The sequence below is a fragment of the Rissa tridactyla genome, chromosome 18 (assembly GCF_028500815.1).
Source record: "Rissa tridactyla isolate bRisTri1 chromosome 18, bRisTri1.patW.cur.20221130, whole genome shotgun sequence".
Classification (NCBI taxonomy): domain Eukaryota; kingdom Metazoa; phylum Chordata; class Aves; order Charadriiformes; family Laridae; genus Rissa; species Rissa tridactyla.
This window is the reverse complement of record NC_071483.1, coordinates 4,228,834-4,246,533: the sequence shown is the minus strand read 5'-3', so window position 1 is coordinate 4,246,533 and position 17,700 is coordinate 4,228,834. Positions and strand designations below refer to the sequence as shown.

The 17,700-nt window shown below is 59.1% G+C and overlaps 1 protein-coding gene across 1 annotated transcript; it reads right to left on the bottom strand.

The window, feature by feature from the left end:
• Positions 1–4,601: 4,601 nt before the first annotated feature.
• Positions 4,602–17,168, bottom strand: LIN28A (lin-28 homolog A). The gene is made up of 4 exons (XM_054223573.1): positions 17,138–17,168; positions 16,120–16,298; positions 5,964–6,148; positions 4,602–4,815 (listed from the first exon to the last, which is right to left on the bottom strand). Exons 1-4 carry the CDS (start codon positions 17,166–17,168, stop codon positions 4,602–4,604), a joined length of 609 nt encoding a protein of 202 aa, XP_054079548.1.
• Positions 17,169–17,700: the final 532 nt, after the last annotated feature.

The window sequence follows — 17,700 nt, the reverse complement described above, 5'->3', positions numbered from 1 at the left end:
TGGTTGAGGGAGCTGTGGGGTGTTCGCTGAGGGAGCTGTGGGGTGCATTGGTTGAGGGAGATGTGGGACATGTAGGGTGCATTAGCTGAGGGAGCTGTGGGGTGCAGTGGTTGAGGGAGATGTGGGGTGTTGTCTGTGGGACATGTGGGGTACGTCGGCTGAGGGAGCTGTGGGGTGTTGGCGGGGGGGGTGCATTGACTGCAAGAGCTGTGGGATTTGGGCTGTGGGAGCCATGGGGTGTTGGCTGTGGGGGACGCGTTGGCCGTGGGAGCTGTGGGTTTTGGCCGGGGGAGCCGTGGGGTGCGTTGGCTGTGGGGGTACCCCAGTTCCCAGCGCTCCCTCCCCACCACGCAGCACGCTGTTTGGGTCTGGGCTTCTCCAACCCCAAGGAAGGAAAAAAAAAAAGAGTAATCGCACAGAACATCACCAGCAGCCATTGCCCGTGGTCTTTATTTAATTTTATTTTTCCAGAAAAGAAAAAAGAACAACCACATTTTACATAGTTGGTACAAAAACAAATTAAAAAAAAAAATAATAACAAGGGAGGGAGGGAAAACCTGCAGCGACAGGAATTGGGGATCGCGCTGCAGGGGGTTCTCCAGCAGGAAAATCTCTTTGGTCACCCCCGAGCCGCACACAGCCACCCCCATTCCTCCCTCCCTCCCACCCGCTTCATAAAAACTCACGAGTTTTGACACAAACAAGCTTTGGTTGCTAGCAGTAAACATGGATTACATTCTTCCGTCTCCCTCGTAGGCAAATCTTGTGACTCGAGGCTTTGGCACCAGGGCGGACACCCCCTCGCCAGGGACAGCTTTCTCTCCTACATTCAAACGCCCCCGAGTTCCAGCAGGACCCCGAGCGATTCACTCGGGTAATGCATAGCGCCCAGCACGGGCAGGGTGGGTGGCGATGCAGCAATTTTAGTTAATTATTGTCAAGATACGGGAAGAACCACGAGGGCAAATGCAACGAGAAGATGCAAATCAATCCCACCTTCTCCAACGTGGCTTCCCCTTTACAGATAAAAAAAAAAAAAATAAAAATCCCTGTTTTCTTGGATCCCGGTACCACGCTGGGCCCGGGGGAAACCTGAGTGATTCTCTAAGCCATTTGCGATTTGCTCCAGCCTAGGACAGGGATGGTCACAGAGCTCATATCCCCACACAGAGTTGCAAGGCAGAGTACACAGAGAAGATCCTGTCTCCCTGGTCCGTAACCTATTTAGATGCTTTGGCTATTTATTTTTTTTTTTTCCTTTTTCTTTTTTTTTTTTGTCCTCTTACTTTTGTAAACAATAATCAAGGAGAATACTGAGAGAAAAACGGAAAGATTTACAGAGGTATTTACACACACTAGACATCTAGCAGAAAAATCACCAAACCGTTAAACTGGGGGCGAGGGGGGAAAGGTCCTACATGATTTTAAGACAGATAGAAGAATTAGGGGGGGCAGCAGTTCCCCCGGCACAACCGAGGGGCCGGGGGAAGGCCAACAGCCCCTCCCGCAATGCGGCGGTGGGACCGAGGCCCAGGCTTAGACACGCAGCCCAGCGCTCTATTGCATTTACCCCGTTCGGACAAAAAGCCGTTTTCCTGAAGTAGTTTTTGGATAGATCCCGTTGCTAGTCCAGAACTAAAAAGTCCTTCCCCCCCACACCCTCCCAAGAAGAGACCACCACCTCACCATAAAAACTACTGGAGCAGAGCAGGCAAGTGGCTGGGGAACCGCTCTCCATCCCTCACGTGCCGGGACGTGGAGAATTTGGATCCTTTGGACTGCGCCTGATTAAATTCACCCAGAAACACAACCACCTGTAATGTTTTGACAACTCTCAGAGGTGAGCAAGGTCCCTGAAGGTAGAAAAGGGCAACGTCATGCCCTTCTTTAAAAACAGAAGATCCAAATAATTAAGGGACACACTCAGCAATCGGATACAGCGGAGGCAAGAGTCACCACACCGAGTTCCTCCTCCTGCCTGGGCTCCAGCATCCTTGGCAAATCCCCTCCGGTGACGCCCAGCTGGCAGGGATGGAGTGGGTGCTCCCTGTCTGCTCCAGCCCTGCTCTTACATCTAAACCTATCGCTACCTAAAAACCAGCGGAAATCGCGCCCACGTCCTGACACGCCATCACGGCGAGATGCCCTCCCTGGGAAGGCTCCAGCCAGCCTCCGGGCTGCAAAGTGGAGTGTTAATGCCCCAAAACCAGGGATCCAGAGTTTCCCCTCAAACCCAGGGAGTTTTCCCCGGCCATCCTGAGTCAGCGTTTGGGGGAAGCCAGGAAGGGAGGAGAAAGATGGAGCAGTTGCACCTCCCTTGGACTCGGGTCCACCTTGGCACCAGGTCCCTGGTCCCAGGAGGTCCCAGGCAGCCAGCTAGCCCTTTGCTGCTGGACGAGAGGATTGAGGATAACCCTCAGTCTCCCGACAACCTCCCCAGCCGCTCTCTGCTCTTGCCGTGTCCCCCTGAATGGGCTGGGACCACCTCAATGGACTGGGACCCCCATCCTGACTTTCCGACCCCCATCCTGACTTTCCAACCCCCAGCCACACGCCACCAGCCTGCTGGGAGCCTGTGTGACATCCCAGCCCGTGGACAACGGGAGGACTCAGGAACAGGGCGGACCAGAGCATTCCCATCGGGAAGGCGGGGAGGGGACGTGTGAGCGTAAACAGGAGAGAGAAATGGAGGACAGTTCTCAATAGCCACCAGGCTGGGAGAAAATCTGGAGTTGGGGAGCCAACATGGGCTCTAGCAGCTGTTCCCTGCCCCATGGCTTCTCCATCCCCGCGCACGGATCTACAGACCCAAATTCCTCCTCAGTCCATGGGGAAGGGAAAGAGACTCTAGTAAAATACAGTTAAAAAGAAAACAAATCCCAAACATAGCAAAAAACACAACCGAAAAGCTCGACAACACGTCAGTCCACCTAGCGAACATCCAGTGAGGTAGATCTACGCTTCCAATACAAACCTCGTCACGTCTTTGTGCTGTTAGAAAAAACCCTCCTCTCTGTCCAGCACTGGGCTACAGAGGCATTTTATCCCTGAGATTGCTCGAATACCTGAGAATAAGTTGCAGGAATTATGTCCTTTCTCTCTCTCTTTTTTTTTTCTCTTTCTTTTCTTAAAGATTAAAATATACAAAAATACAAAAACGGAATATTTATATTAAAAAGAAAAAACAAACCCAAACCAAAAAAAAAAAACAAAACAAAACCAAACCAAAAACAAAACCCAAAACAAAGATGACAAACAAACCCAAAGATACGTCATTCACGCACGTCCTAGTGCAGGTTTCACTTGGCGTTGGCTTTCGGCACGGCCCAGGGAGGGGGGCTGCCCTGGGAGAGAAGGGCTGTCCACCGGGGCCAATAAATAAAGGCAAGACTTGGGGGGGCTGGCGGGGAGGGAGGACGGCAGCTGCTAACGACCTGGGGCACCCTTTTTCTCCGCCCTCAAGGAGGCTCAAGCCCGGGAGCCATCGGTTTTTGGAGCGTGGGATGGGCAGGAGGAGCAGAGGTGTGGTTTTGTCCTGCCTGGGTTGGATCCACAGCCCGTGGGAAGACCCCGGTGGCCTGGATCAAGCCCTGGCTGGACCTGTGCGAGCCCCAGGTGGGCTACGTACGCAGCCTCCGAGGGAAACGCCGCCAGCAACATCCTCGGGCGCCAGCTCTGCCCTGTGCCTGGTGCCCAAGGCTTAACAAAGAGCATTTCTGCTCCGTGGAGTCCTCCTGCTCCCCAGCTCCGCATTTTGGAGGCAGGGAAAAGCCTTAGAGGGGAAGAGCTGGCTGCATAAAACACCTCGTGCTATCCAGGCTGGCACTTGGGAAGGCCTGGGGGGGGGAAAGTGGTTTTATTTTTTTCTTTTGACTTGATCTGCCCCAAGCCACAGCTCACAGCCCACGAGCACGCAACAAGCATCAGCCCAGCCCCGAGAGATGCCCCATTTCCTTCCAGACTGAGCCCAAATCCGGGCTCTGCTGGTTTCAGCGATGGGGCGACCATGGAAAAACGGCAAATCCTCGCACCAACCTGCAAGTGAGAAGCCGGGAGGAGCAGAGGGACCCGCGGGGCCGGCCCACGGGCATCTCCCTGGTGCTTTGCAGCCAGCCTTCCCTGCTTGACCTCCCTTCCTTGGAGCAGAAAGGGATGGGGTAGGTGCAGGAGCTGGTCCCTCACGGCTCGTCCAGGCTGTGCTGGACCCTGATTGAAGCTCAGGAGAACAAGGAGCCATGAGCTCCTCTTCAAGGTGTTGCTTCTCTGCTCCTCCGCCCAGAGACACCACTGCCTGGCTTCGTTTAGGAAAAGAATAAAGGTGAATCAAATATGTTGGGTTTTTTTAGCTGGAAGAGATATGTTGGGTGCTGCCTCCCCCTGTTTTTGAAACGAGCCATTCTGATTAAAGCCAGGCTTCCCCCGGGCTGGGAAAAGGGGGAAAAAAATCTGTGCAGTGACACCGGGTCCCCGCCATTAGCGCTGCCATCTTCCCTCCCCAGTCCTTCACCCTGCCCTCCCTCCTCTGAGCCCCCGCAGCTGCCCGTTGCCTTGCCAAAGCCTTTTCATGCTGGTGGAAGCCCCCCCCTCCCCGCCACCCACCATCATTCCCGGGTTTCGGGGAGGAGGGCTGAGCTGTGCATGTCCTCCTCCTCTCGGAAGTAGGCAGGTTTTCCCTGGGAGCTGGGGGACTGCTGTGCTTTCGCGGGGCAGTTGGCGACCATGTGGCTGATGCTCTGGCAGAAGTGGCATTTCTTGGGCTGCGGCGGGAGCTTGCACTCTTTGGCATGGTGGTCCAGCCCGCCGCAGTTGTAGCATCTGCCGGGAGGAGGCGAGGGGTGAGGGGGGAAAGGAAAGAGATTTGAGGAGGAGAAACAAAATAAGGTGGGATGCTGAAGTGGCCAAGCCTGGGACCCACCTGTTTTTGCAGCCAGAGTTGGGCTTAAAATGGCCCGGCCACTGCGGGGATGTGGGGTCAGATATTTGGGGGCGGATGGTGGCCCTGGGTTTGGTCCCTGCAAAGCTCCAGCTCCAGCACGGCCAGTTTGGAGCTGGCTCAGTGCTGCTGCTGGTACCCAGGAGATGGCAGCAAACCCCCGCACCGAAACCAAGGGACAAAAATGGGGGATGTCAGGGGGCTTCTGCCCCTCTGGCTCCATCATGGTGCTGCTGGCTCCTGTGTCTACAGTCCCTGCACCAAGGATGGCACGCTACGGAACAAGAGCCTGTGGCAGAGCAGGAACAGGCCATCGGATGACTGACAGCCCCAGCCAGGAGAACGGTTGCAGGGACTGTGGCCATCGGTGTGGGGACAACCCCAAACGTGGCTTCTCGCATGGCTGTATACCCTTGTGGCGCTCGTCCCTCAGGTGCCACCTTCGCACCAGAGCAGTGTGGGCAGAGGGAGCTGCCTTGTGTCCATTTTAAATCCTGCATCTGTCTAGGATGGCTGCAACCCTTTCCTCTTTCTTTTTACTTCCCAGTTCCTTTGTGACTAATTTTAAAACCCACTTGTGAGAGCGGCTGGGTGGGGAGGGCAGCATCTGCTGGGAAAGCTGGGACGAGGCATCCCCGGGCAGTCGGGAGGGAGAGGATGGGAGAGGAGAGGGGGGATGAAGAGCTGGCCAGAAACTCGCCCTGGGGCTCCCAGCCTCACCGTGGGAGACGCTGCCAGGACGTCCGGCCATTTTCTTCCCACAAGGAAGGGTTTCTCTTCGAGAAAATTACCCCTGCCCAGCGCGGCTCCCCCAGACGAGGGGAGCGGCCGCCCGGGGTGTCCCTGACCTCTGCCCTTTCGCTGCTGCTTTGCTGCCCTTTCCCCACCAAGCTGCATCTGCCACTCATTAACCGCCCAAGGAAGCCGCTTTCCCAAAGGAAGGGTCGCTGCCCGCCCCGCCGGATCCGAGCCTGTCCCCACGCTGTGAGCAGGGTGCCAGGCAGCTCCTGGTGCCCATAGAGTCCCTTACCGGTCTCCTTTCGATCTGCGTTTCTGGAGGCTCTTGCCTTTGGGTCTCCTCTCGCTGCCGATGCAGAAGACACCCCCCGGGCCGGTCACCCGGATGGACTCCAAACCTTTGGATGATTTCTTGAAGGTGAACTCGACAGCTTCGCCCTCCTTCAGACTGCGGAAACCCTCCATGTGGAGCTTGCTCTGGGGGGGGCACAGGGAAAGGTGGGGGTCAGCTCGGAGCCGGGGTGTCCGCCAGGCACATGACAAGCCCAGCAAACACCTCCTGTGGCAAGAGAGCTGCAACCATGCCCCCGTGCCTGCCCCTTGTGAGGGGATGGATATCGGGGACCGAGCTCAACCGGGCACCTTCATCTGCCTAAAATCCCTGGAGCAGAGCCTTCAGTGAGCTGAGACACCCGGTCAAGTAGGGCTCACTGATTTGGCAAGCAAGGGCCAGCAGAGCCAGCTCTAACCCAAATTTCAACAGTATTTGCTGCAAAACGCTGTCTCTCAGCTCTGCAAAACAGCCCCTTTCTCCCACCGACACCCCAGGCTGGGAAGCAAGAGCTCCCACACCTCCCAACACCCCGGGCTGGGGATGCTCATGATGAGATCCAAGAATGTCATTTTTAAAAGACAAAAGGATCTCATGGCTTTGCACAGGCACGTGCAATCCCACTCGCTTCCCTGCGGAGGAGCAGGACCCATGGGACATGGGCCAAACCCCTGGCACTCGCGGCAAGTCCAGGAGGTTGGGGGCTGGCACTGCCAGCCCAGGGTCTTGCCAGCCCCCTCATGTCGGTTCAAGCCCTTTAATTGCCTCCAATAATTAATTAAGTAGCCGTTTGGCCCTGGATCATCACTGCTGGGACCATCTGCCGTCCCTCACAGGATTGCCACATCGGTCATCCCCATGCAATCAAATTCAGGAGTTCAGAAAGGCCCAGGCTGGGGAGGGGCGTTGCGAGATGACAGAAAAATCCACTCCACTTTCATGAACTCTGTCCATTTTAGCAGAACAAACCGCTAAGGAGCTGAGACAGGCGACGCAGCCGACATCTCTTGCCCCCCCTGTGCCAGCAAGCGCTGCTGTGAGCATCGCTGCCTGCTCTGCCGGAGGACCACTGCATCCCGGCCAGTGATTTGAGCAGGGCTTTCGCTCAGCTTCGTTAGTAGAGCCCAAACGAGCGTGAGCAAAGAGTTAAGGCGGATTTGCTGGCAGAGGGAGGAGCAGCCCCAGCAAACAGGGGATTCCCGGCAGAGCCGGCGCCAACGCCTGCGCGGCTGCAGCAGGACCCTGCATTTATGAATGGAGCATCTCCCCCATTCATGGCCCGGCGAGTTCCCGTCACGTGGGCTGTGGCCACCCATTCTTCCCGCATCGAGCCTCCCGGCGCACGCTGCCCAGGGACAGCCAGGCACGGTCGGTTCCCCTCTTCCACCCCAAATCTCGCCAGGACCCACGTGGAAACACCCCACATAAAGTAGGGAGGGAAAAAATGGAATTGTTGAGTTTTAGGAGTGAATGTTTTTCGGCGGGGTCTTGCAGGGGGTGTATGTGTCCATAGGCACATGAGGGAAGTGGGAACGCAGCAGAGCTTGAGGAGCAATCCTTGAGGCCCCTTTTTCTGCTGCTTTTCCTCCCCCTTCTGTGTCCCAGATCCAGGTGGGACAGACCCCATGGCCTGGGCCAAATCACCCACATCCACCCAGTCACCCACATCCACCCAGTCCCTTGCCTGCTGGGATGGAGTCCAGGGTGGGCCAGATGGGATCCTCAGAAACCTTTGCTCTCTGACCCACTCCTGCTCCCAAAAGGGAGAGCCACACCGTGAGCTATGAGGTCCCAGATGACAACAAGGATGTGACAGGGTCTCACAGCAACCTCTGCCCATCGGGGGCTGGTCTGGGCAGTCCCATCACCACCTACAACTAGCAAACACCCTGTCACGCTCAGCTCAACGGCCAGACACCGCTCCCCGACCCCAGCTCGGCTTTCCCCTCGTGCTGACCACCACGAGGAGGATGCTGAGCATCGCCCAAGCAGGAGCAATGTGTCTGAAGCAGCTCGAAGCACAACACAGGAGTGCCTGGCTCAGCCTTGGCACCTCAGAGTTGGCCACCAACCCTGCCCCATCCCCAACGTGACACCCCACTGGCATTTTTTGCCCCACTCCAGCACCAGCCGTGGCATTTCAGGGGTGAGGAGGAGCTGAGCATCACTCCGTGGAGAGCATCACTCCACAGCGCAGGAGGCAGCTCCGGAGGCTGGGGGACGAGAGCCAGAGATCCTTCTCGGGGTGTTTACAGCCCCAGCCGATCCAGCTGTGTTTATATTGCGGAGATGAAAACTCGCAGGCTCCAAGCTTCAGGACAAAGCCGAGCCGTGGCAAGGGACACACCAGCACACACTCTTGCCCCCCCCCCCCCGCCCCAAGCTCAGCCCAGACCTTGAGCACCATCACCCGTGGGCAGCCAAACTGCTAAATACATCTCTGGGGGTCCAGCTCCTTCCCCCTGTGAGCCATCCGTTACCCCGTTTCGAGGAAGAGGAGGGCTGGGGCAGAAGCTGCTGCAACATGACGGGGGAGGGAAACGATTTATTTTCCAGGAGCGGGTGAGAATGACAACCACCACCACCACCCCCCCCCGCCCCCCCCCCCAGGCCCCCTCCACCAAAAGGCCAAAGGAAACGCCCTCTCCCCGGGGAAGGAGGTGGGGGGGCAGCGGCCGGGGAGCCCCAGCTCTCCCCCCCTCTCTCCACCGCTGCAGCCTTTTGATGTGAGCTGCAGAGTAGCTGGTGGTCCCTGCGCATCCCCCCTGCCCCCTTCCCAAAACACACACATTGCTGGCATTCCTCTGTTATCAGATAGGTAATCAAACTGCAGCCCATTGAATTAGCTGCATACCTCCTGCATCTGAAAGGAAGGGGCCCAGAGCCCCTGTCCCACACCACACACAAAGCCGGAGCCTTCCCAGGCCTCCACACACACACACACACACACCCCCCAAAAAAATAAAGAGAGGAAGGGGGGGATTGGAGCGAGCCGGGGATGCTGGGGATGAGGGGGAGCGCAGGGGAGGGCCAGGGCCGGGAGCCACCGGCCAGCGAGAACAAAGGGCCGGCGGCGGCCGCGCTCCCGCTGCCCAAATTCCAGGAGTTCCAGGCCACGGTGGGGGGAGGAAGGGTGGCCGGCATGGCCGCGGCACCTCTGACCCCCCGCAGCCCCTCCGCGCATCAGCCCTGTGCCCAGCTTGCCCACTGCGGGAGAGCCGGGTCTCAGTCCCACGAGGGGTCGGTCCGGGGCAGGGCGGGGGGGGCAGAATTGTTTTGGTACAGGGGGGGTGTAGGGTGACCCTGGGGTCCCTCTGGGCTTGGGATCACAAAGCATTGCCATCCTCATAATAAAACTGTTTTAAAGCATATCCTGACGCAAGGATTTATCTTGTCATCATTAGGGTCCAGAGTTAACCAGTGGGACAAGGAGCAGAAGCAGACCCGGCACCACTTCTCCCGAGTTTCCTGCGGCCCCCCAGGCACCCCCTCGCCAGGAGACACCAGGGGCACCTCTCCGCTTTTCCACCCATCCCGCACACCGGCAGCTCCGCGGTTATTTACAGCAGACAAAGACGCAGCACATGAGCAGCCGAGCGCTGCCCACCTTCCCTCGGCTCTGGGTGTCCCCCACCCTCACCCCTTCCCCTCCGGCATGTGGGTGCCTTCATCCCTCTTCTTCCTCCCACCCAGCAAATCTCCCATCACAGATCCCAGCGTTAGACCCGATTCCCCTCCTGGAGGGGTGACACCGTGGAGCATCCCAAAATCCAGCCACTTCTCCCCAAACTGCTGGGTTCTGGTTCACCCCCACCCGGCTCCGGAGGGGCTCGGCCGGCTCCGGAGGGGCTCGGCCGGCTCCGGGGTCACCATTGTCCCTGCGGCCTCCCCAGCGTGACACAAGGGGACGTTTATTCCCAGTCAGCCTTGGCCACTCAATCAAACCATCTTTGTGTCCGGAGGGGCCTGGGGCGGAGCGGCCGCTGCACCTCGCCTCTTCCCAGTGCGGGAGCGTTGCAGCCGTTTAAACTTAAATCCCTCGGAAAACAAGCCGGGTTGGGAAGGCGGGTTACGAGCGGTTGCGGGAACACACGTGGCAACACTGAGCTGTGCCAGGGTACGGCTGGACCATGCTCAGGGTGTTTCGGGCAGCCCAACCCCACTGCAGGCAGTGCCCGTGCCTCAGTTTCCCCCACCCTGTGGAGCCCAAGCACCCACGGGGGCCAGGGAAGATGGACCCTCCCCGGCAGGTCCTAGAATTAGGCACAGGGAATGCTGAGCCCCCAGGGGGTCTGTGCCCCCATCACTGCACCCCACCTTCTGCAAGCTGGGGGTACCCCGGCTGTGGTCCCCTCTGCTCAGCCTGCACCCACAGCAGTGCCCAGGGCACCCCAGTCACTGTGCTGCCCCGTTCACTGCTGCACCCCTCTGTCCCCCCGAGCCGCAGCGTCCCCGTCCCCCCAGATCCCTTGTTTTGTGCCAGCCAGCCCCAAACACCAGGTGGCCTGGCTGGGATGCAGGGCAGCCCGCAGAGCCCTGGGTGTCCCGGCCACGTTCGCACCACCACGACCCCCAAGGACCCATCCCAAGGGGGGATGCATGTCCCGGGGGGAGTAGCCCCAGCCCTCAGCCACCCCTGGCCCCCTGAGGCTCAGGCTGGGCACAGCCGGTGCAGAGCAGCCCCCTCCTCGGCTCCTGCACTAAGAATAAACCAGTGGCTGATGCTCGCCCAGTTTTTTTGGGCAGGGCTCCGTTTGCCATCGGGCGATGCCATCACCATCCCACTGGGACACCGCAGCCTCAGCCCAGCGCTGAGCCCTGTTCCAGCAGAGCAGGTCTCCTCTTGCAAACAGCCCCCAAAGCAGATTTCGGCAGGGTCAGGCTCCGCCAACACGGAGCAGTGGCCCAAGCCCCCGCGCCGCAGCGGGGCCAGCTCAGCTCCCCACCGCCAGCCACGAGGCAGCAGGGAAACGTCCCTTTGCGCCTGGATCCGTCCCCGAGGAAAGCCCTTCCCTTTCCCCAAATCACACAGTAAATCTTTTCCCGCTGCTGGCAGTTCAAGCGCCGGGGACCGCGCTGCTGCTATTTTCGGGCTCGTGCGCGTTCGGCTCGGAGCAGGAATTGCCCCGTGGTCCCCTCCTGCGGCTCGGCCCCCGAGCAGGCGGCTGTTGGATGCTGCTCGGGGAAGAGGGTCCTCCCTCAGCACCAGGGGCTTGGCGCAGAGATAAAGGGGGTGCTGACTGCGGGAGCCCCTCGGGGAGAGCACGGGGAGTCTAACGAAACATTGCCAGGGCTTTCCAGTGTCTCCCTACTGTCATCCGCAGCAATACCCCCAAGGATTTTTTCCCCCCAATTCAAGCAAAACCAAAATAAAGCCCCTTTCCTGCCAAAGTAACTCTGCCTGCTCTACATTTTCCACCATAAGCCAGCAAAATTAAACGCTAGGTACTAATTCTGGGGGAAAAAAGCATCCACCAGCGAGTTTAACCAATCCATCAGCTACCTGCCCTAAAACCACAACTTCATCTCCTTCAGTTATATTTTTTTTTCCCCACTCTGAGCGCGCCAAACCCTCCCGCGCACCCCAGGGGGCAGCTAATTAGGATTAGCTGCCACATATTAATTTCATACTCCCATATTAAAGCACGGGCCTGGCCGGGAGCAGCAGCGCACCCTCCATCGGTGATTTCAGCTTCATCCCACTTATTCTCAGGACCAAGTAAACAGGGAAAAGGAAACACCGGAGCTGAGGGCAGCAGGGGAAAGGGGGGTCGACAAGCTCCATCCCAGCCCTTCCCGGCTCCAACAGGAGCAATCCCATTCATTTGGGCCATTTTATCTGGGAGACCATTTAAGGGTGTTTTCTCTCCCTGCCCCTGGCCCTGGGGCTGAGAGGGGGAGCTGGGGGAAGGGATGTGCCTGCAGCCATCAGTTAATCTTTAGACAGAGACAGGAGGCTTTTTTTGTGTGCGAGTCTTGAGGGAGTTTCAGGGGTGGAATAAAGCCGCTCTCTTTCACTATTTGCCACCAGGACATGGCGCACAAGCAGCGCGATACAATTTTATTCCAGTGGTCATTATAAAAAACCCAACGCACACACACACACACGAAAAAAAAACAAACAACCCAACAAAGAAATTGCTCCTACCTCTCTCCCCCCAAAAGCAGAGATGCCGACCCGCGTTTCCAACCCAGGGTATCCCTTCCCCAAGGGACAAGCGTAACCCTGGTGCTCCCGGGTCCTGCAGCTACCGCACCCCTGGGTGCCCACCCAGCACCCCTGGGTGCCCACCCAGCGCTGTGGGGTGACCCTGGTCCCAGAGAGCAAACACAGGAGCGATGCACATGAGAAAACAGGAAAAAGTGAGATACTAAATGTGTCCCGTGCCTCTATGAGTATCATGGGTCCAACGCACTGACTAACGGGTTCCCCCTTCCCCTCGCTGCCACCCCAGCTCCGCACAAACCAAATCCCCCTGGCCGGATCCTGCCCTGCACCCCAGCCTGGGAGGGGAAAGACAGCAGGGGACCCCCATGTGCAGGCTGGGCTCTGCTCCCCGATAGAGGAATCCTCCCTTGTGCTCTCCTGCACGCTCAGGGATGGAGCTGCCTCCAAACACGTGCTGTCTTTTTGGTATTTTTTTTTTTTTTAAGACCTCACGTCATGCTCGCGTCTTGCCTCCGCACAGGCACGAGCGCAGGTCAGCAGCAGTCCAGGTTGTCTCAGCCAAAACCCATGGCCGAATGGCAGCCGTCATCCCCCTCCACCCCGACCCCTGCCCGGCCGAGCAGGGATGGAGCCCCTCCACGAACCACAACCCCCGTGAGGCTCCCGGGGACAGCAGCACCCAGGGGACCGTGGGGGGACTGACCCAGGGGACACTCAGACAGTGCCACATCCCAGCTCCAGCGGGTCTAACCATCGGCACAGCCTTATGTCCCCACAAGGACACATGGGGCCCACCTCACCGAGATGCCACCGACCGCCCTGCAGTCACCGTGGCCGCGGGGTCCCAGCGGTGCCCAGAAGCTCTCCTTGCCAAAAATCACCAGAAGGAACAAAAACCCGCCAACTAACATTGCCTTTATCAAGGGTTTAGACCTGTTGGCTTGGAGAAACGCTTGGAGACATAGAGCCGAGTGGTGTGGAGCAGCAGTTCCCAGGGCATGGGCAGCCCCTTCCCCTCCACTCTCAGTCAGCGACACCGGGACCAGTTTTGGGGATGGGCCGCAAACCCCAGCCCTGCTGGGCTGCGCTCACTCCTCCTGCTCCAGGCCAGCGGTAGAGCCTTGGGGGCACGGGGGGCCCCAATTAGCTCCTCTCCCTTTTCCCATGTTGCCTTCCCTGGCAGCCCCCCATCCCTGTAAGTGATGCCCAGAGCCGCAGTGCGAGCCTGGGAGCCGCATGCCCGGGGGACCACCGCAGCTTTGGGGTCTTCCCCAGCACCAGCCTGATTTCCGCCGCCTCGAGACCCCCCACCCTTTGACGGGTGCTGCTCAGCCCTTCGCCTCCCCGGGGACGACCTGCTCCGCTCCTCTGTCCTTCATCCCCCCTGTCTCCTCACAGCCCCCAAATGAATCCATCTCCAGTGTCCAGGGGAGGCATTTGAACCCAAATGCCTCATTTTTAGCTCACAATGCGAGGGAAAGGCAGCCCCGAGGAGCCCTGTTAGTCTCCTGTCCTGCCGAGATTTTAATCTCTTTGTGATCAGATAAAGGGAGAGGGAGATGGAGACGCGCTCCCTGCAGAGAAGGGCCATTCAGACCTGGTTCCTGTAATAAAGTGATTTAATAGATCTAAAGAGGCCAATTCCCTTCTTTCTCCCACAATTACTTCCTGTGGGTCATCATTCACATATGTAAATGAAGTGGGGAAGGAGCGGGTTATGGGGGGCTCTGGGGTGTTAAACCCCAATGGCCGGGTTGGGGCACGGCGTGTGGTGCGGGCAGTGGGTGCTGGGCACAGGACCCCCAGCCCTGTGTGTCGTCCCCCCTGGGATCGTGCTGGCTTTTGCCCTCCCAGGCCTGACTCTCTCCCCGGGGAGCGGAGCCAGCACTGGCTCTCGGGAAGCGTCTGGATGCTGGGATGGGGAGAGCATGGGTAGAAAGGCCCTTTTCCCTGCGAACCACCCAAAAGCAGCGAGGCCAGGGTGGGAGCGTGAGTTTGGTCCCTCTCCGAGGAGGGGCCGGGATGCTCTGCAGTGGGAGAGCATCAGCCCCAGCTGTTTTGCTGCAGGCGACAGTGACATTGTGCCACCGGCGAGCAGGGCAGGAGGCAAAGCCCGGCCTGGGGGAGAAAAACTCAGCATCAGCCCAAAGCCACCCTGATTCTGCCAGTAAAACCCCGGCGCCGGGAGCACCCTGCCTTTGGCTGCAGTAAGGAACGACAAACACACACGCTGCCCCTCTGCTACCCCAAATAACCCGCTTTTACCCAGCGCTCACTATATTTCCTGAATACAACAAACCCTGTGCACCCCACGGCCGCTCCAGCAAATGCGGGGCGCCGGGAAGCTTCACCTCTCCCGGGGCAGTGGGATGCTCCCGGCAGAGACACCCCGGCTAGTTCTCTTTTCCTGCAGGAATGTGAGCAAAAGCAATCAGGAAACCAGACTGTCTGGGGGCAATAAACCCCGGGGAGAAGGGAGGGAGGGCGGGAGGCTTCCCCCCATGGGCACTGGGTCCCGCTGTGCTACATTGAGATGCAAAAACCCATTTGCTCTCTCCGAGCACCAGGATTTCAGTTTTCCCCAGCTGATAGGGAGCCCTCGCTTCCAAACCCAGCTGTGTTTCTGGCTCTGGCCCAGGACGGAAGCTCCTTCCAAGGCGCTTTCACCATGCTGCATCCGAAGGAGAAGCGATTTGCTTCTCCCCCGGTCATCATTCCCTGGCCAAACCGCCGTAGCCCTGCATGGAGCAGCCGCTGCCTCGTTGGCAGGGGGTGAGAGACCACCAGGAGCCCCCGCTCCCAGGAGCACAGCCCAGGGGCTCAGTCCTGCACCTCCAGCCTGTCAGCAGACTGCAGGACGCACCATAATTTGGAGGAATTTTGGGCTGATGAAGAGCAGCAGCCACCGAAGCCGGCTGGTCCGGGGGCTCCCTGGAGCCAGCACCATCATGCTGCCTCGGCCCGAACCCCCTGCAGCTGCTCCCAGCCATACCCACAAACCCACTCGTGTTTGCTCCAGACACCCGAGCCCCTTCACTCGTACTCCCCGTCCCCAAGGGCCGCTGCTTTCCCAGGGTGAAGGGGCACGGCCCATGCTCATCACACAGACCCCTTTCCACGCAAGCCAACGCTGAGCCCCACATCCCCCTCCCAGCGCTGGCCCCGGTTTGGCCACTATCTCCACATCCATTCCCCCAGCCCCTAAATGGGGTCCCCCGGCAGATCCTCCCCCGCCAGCTGAGGGGGTTCAAGCAGCCACAGCCCCAAATTCACGACTTCCCTCGGTGCAGGATCACCAACACGCATGGGGCTTCTCCCTCAGCAAGGTGCGTGTAGGTCAAATCCGGACGCACGACTGTCACTATCGTACAGGATCCATAGGGGCACATACACAACCCTGCACGCCTTTGTGCCAGCCACAGCTGAAACAAGGGGCCCAGGCAGAGATACCCCCACATAGGGATGAGCCACCAGCTGGGAAAAGCCCAATCCTGCATCCCTACCTGGCTCAGGGCTCCCCGAACCCTGTCCCCGGGGAAAAACCGGCTCTTCCCCCAGTCCCACCATGGGGTGAGCAGCATCCCGGCTCCGGCACATCCCGCTCAGCCCCGCGGGCACCTGCTCCCCTGGATCCGGCCCCGAGGGGCTCCCCAGGGAACCACAATGGGAAAATGAAATCGTCGGGGGATCAGCTTACAGGGCTGGTCCCCAGAGAGGAGCCCTGGGCTGCAGCAGGGCAAGCGGCTCTGCCTGCCCTTTGCCACCCGCCTTGCTCCAGGGAAACAAACCCGGGGGACCCCCGGCACGCCGGGCTGGGATGGGGAAAAGCCATGGCCTCGTGTGGAGGCAGCGCGGGGGTCCCCATCCCACCTCACATCCTGCTGGGCGGTGCCAGGGGCTGCACCCCATTCCCTCCCGAGGGCCCCACGCGGGATCCCGGCCACGTACCTGGTGCACGAAGACATCGACGGGCGAGTCCAGCGTCGCGCCGCCCTTGGCGGTCATGGAGAGGAAGCCGAAGCCCATGCGGACATTGAACCACTTACAGATACCGGAGCCGTGCAGCGGTTGGGGCTCGTTCTCGGCCTTGGGTGAGTCTCCGGCCGGCTCCTCGCCCGGCTTCGCACCTGGGGAGAGACCCACCGAGCTGCTGAGCCGAGGGGCTGAGGGACCCGCGGGGTCCCCTCCCTGGCCCAGCCGCCCCACACCCAGCTGGGCAACCCACAGCAGGAGCCCCAAATCCTGCTCGGGTTCTCCGGGCTGGAAAATCTAAAATAAATAAAAAGCAAAAATCCAACAACGCCCCCCCGCCCAAACAGAGCAGTCAGCTCTGCCTCCACGTGTGCGTGGGGATCGCCCCAGGAACGGGGGGAAACGAAGGCAGCTCCTGCCGGCACGACCCGGGTGGTGCGTGGGCTAGGGGGAGCCTAAATCCATTCTCCCCTCAAAAACGTTAATAATAATAATAATTAGAAAAAAACCAAACCACCAAAAAAACCACACCACAAACAAACAAACAAACAAGCTAAAAATGAAAAAAATACAAAACATACAAAAAAGGGGAAAACTCCCTCAAAATACCAACCCGAAATCCCCCTGCCCCCGGTAAGCCACGCTGGAGAAAGTCTCTCCCCTGCCGTCAGCATCCCCCCGCTGCACGGGGACCCCCCCGCTCCCAAACAACCCCAGCAGCCACCACCGGCCCCAAACTTCTGGGCTCATCCTTGGGCTTGGGGGGGGGGGGTTGTGTGGAAAAATAAATAAAAAAAAAAAATCCCCCCCTTTTGAACTCCCCTAGAGCTGCAGCGGGGGAGCGAGCCCACGCCGGGCCCGGCCTCGCTGCTGGGGTGCAGCAGGGCTGGGTGGGCCGGGGTCGGGGTGGGTCCCTGCGCCCCCCGGCCGGGCTCTGCCGCCGTTATTAATAATCGCGGAGCCGAGGCGGGCTGCGACAATAATATAACTTAACCTGCAAACTGCTGGTTGGAAACAGACCCCATCCCGACACTCGCTTGCAAATTCCGAGTTGTGGCTGTTACCGCCTCCTCCCTCCTCCTCCTCGGCCAGCTTTGAGGGTATCAGCCCAGCCAAAAAAAAAAAAAAAAAAAAAAAAAAAAGGAAAAAGGGAAAAAAAAAAAACCACCAAAAAAAAACCTCAACAAAAAACCCCAGCTTAGATCCCGCCGGGAGGGAGCCGGGAGAGGTTTGACTCCATCTTCACTCCAACAATAGGGGTGGGAGGGAGCGGGAGGGTTTTTTCAAAGGCTCCCAAATTCTCGCAGACAATAGCGGCCCCCGCCGCCCCCGCCCCCCCCCCCCCCCGGACCCACCCGCGGGGCCGAGGGGCGCCGGGCCCCGCTCCGCCATCCCGCCCCCACGTGATCCTAATTAACCCCCCTCCCGGTAATAGCGACACATTCCGGGAGGGATTTGGGGGGGGGGGGTGGATGGGTTGACACACACCCCCTCCCCATTTAGGGGCGAGGCCACCTGTCAGGGGAAGACGTGACCCCCGGGGGGATGAGGAGGTGG

Bases quoted from the DNA above. Each gene is read 5' to 3' on its own strand.
- LIN28A (XM_054223573.1), bottom strand. From the start codon at position 17,168: ATGGGGTCTGTTTCCAACCAGCAGTTTGCAG. The intron at 16,299-17,137 runs GTTAAGTTATAT...GTCTCTCCCCAG, and splicing joins TTCCAACCAGCAGTTTGCAG to GTGCGAAGCCGGGCGAGGAG. The intron at 6,149-16,119 runs GTACGTGGCCGG...TGCCCCCCCCAG, and splicing joins TCGATGTCTTCGTGCACCAG to AGCAAGCTCCACATGGAGGG.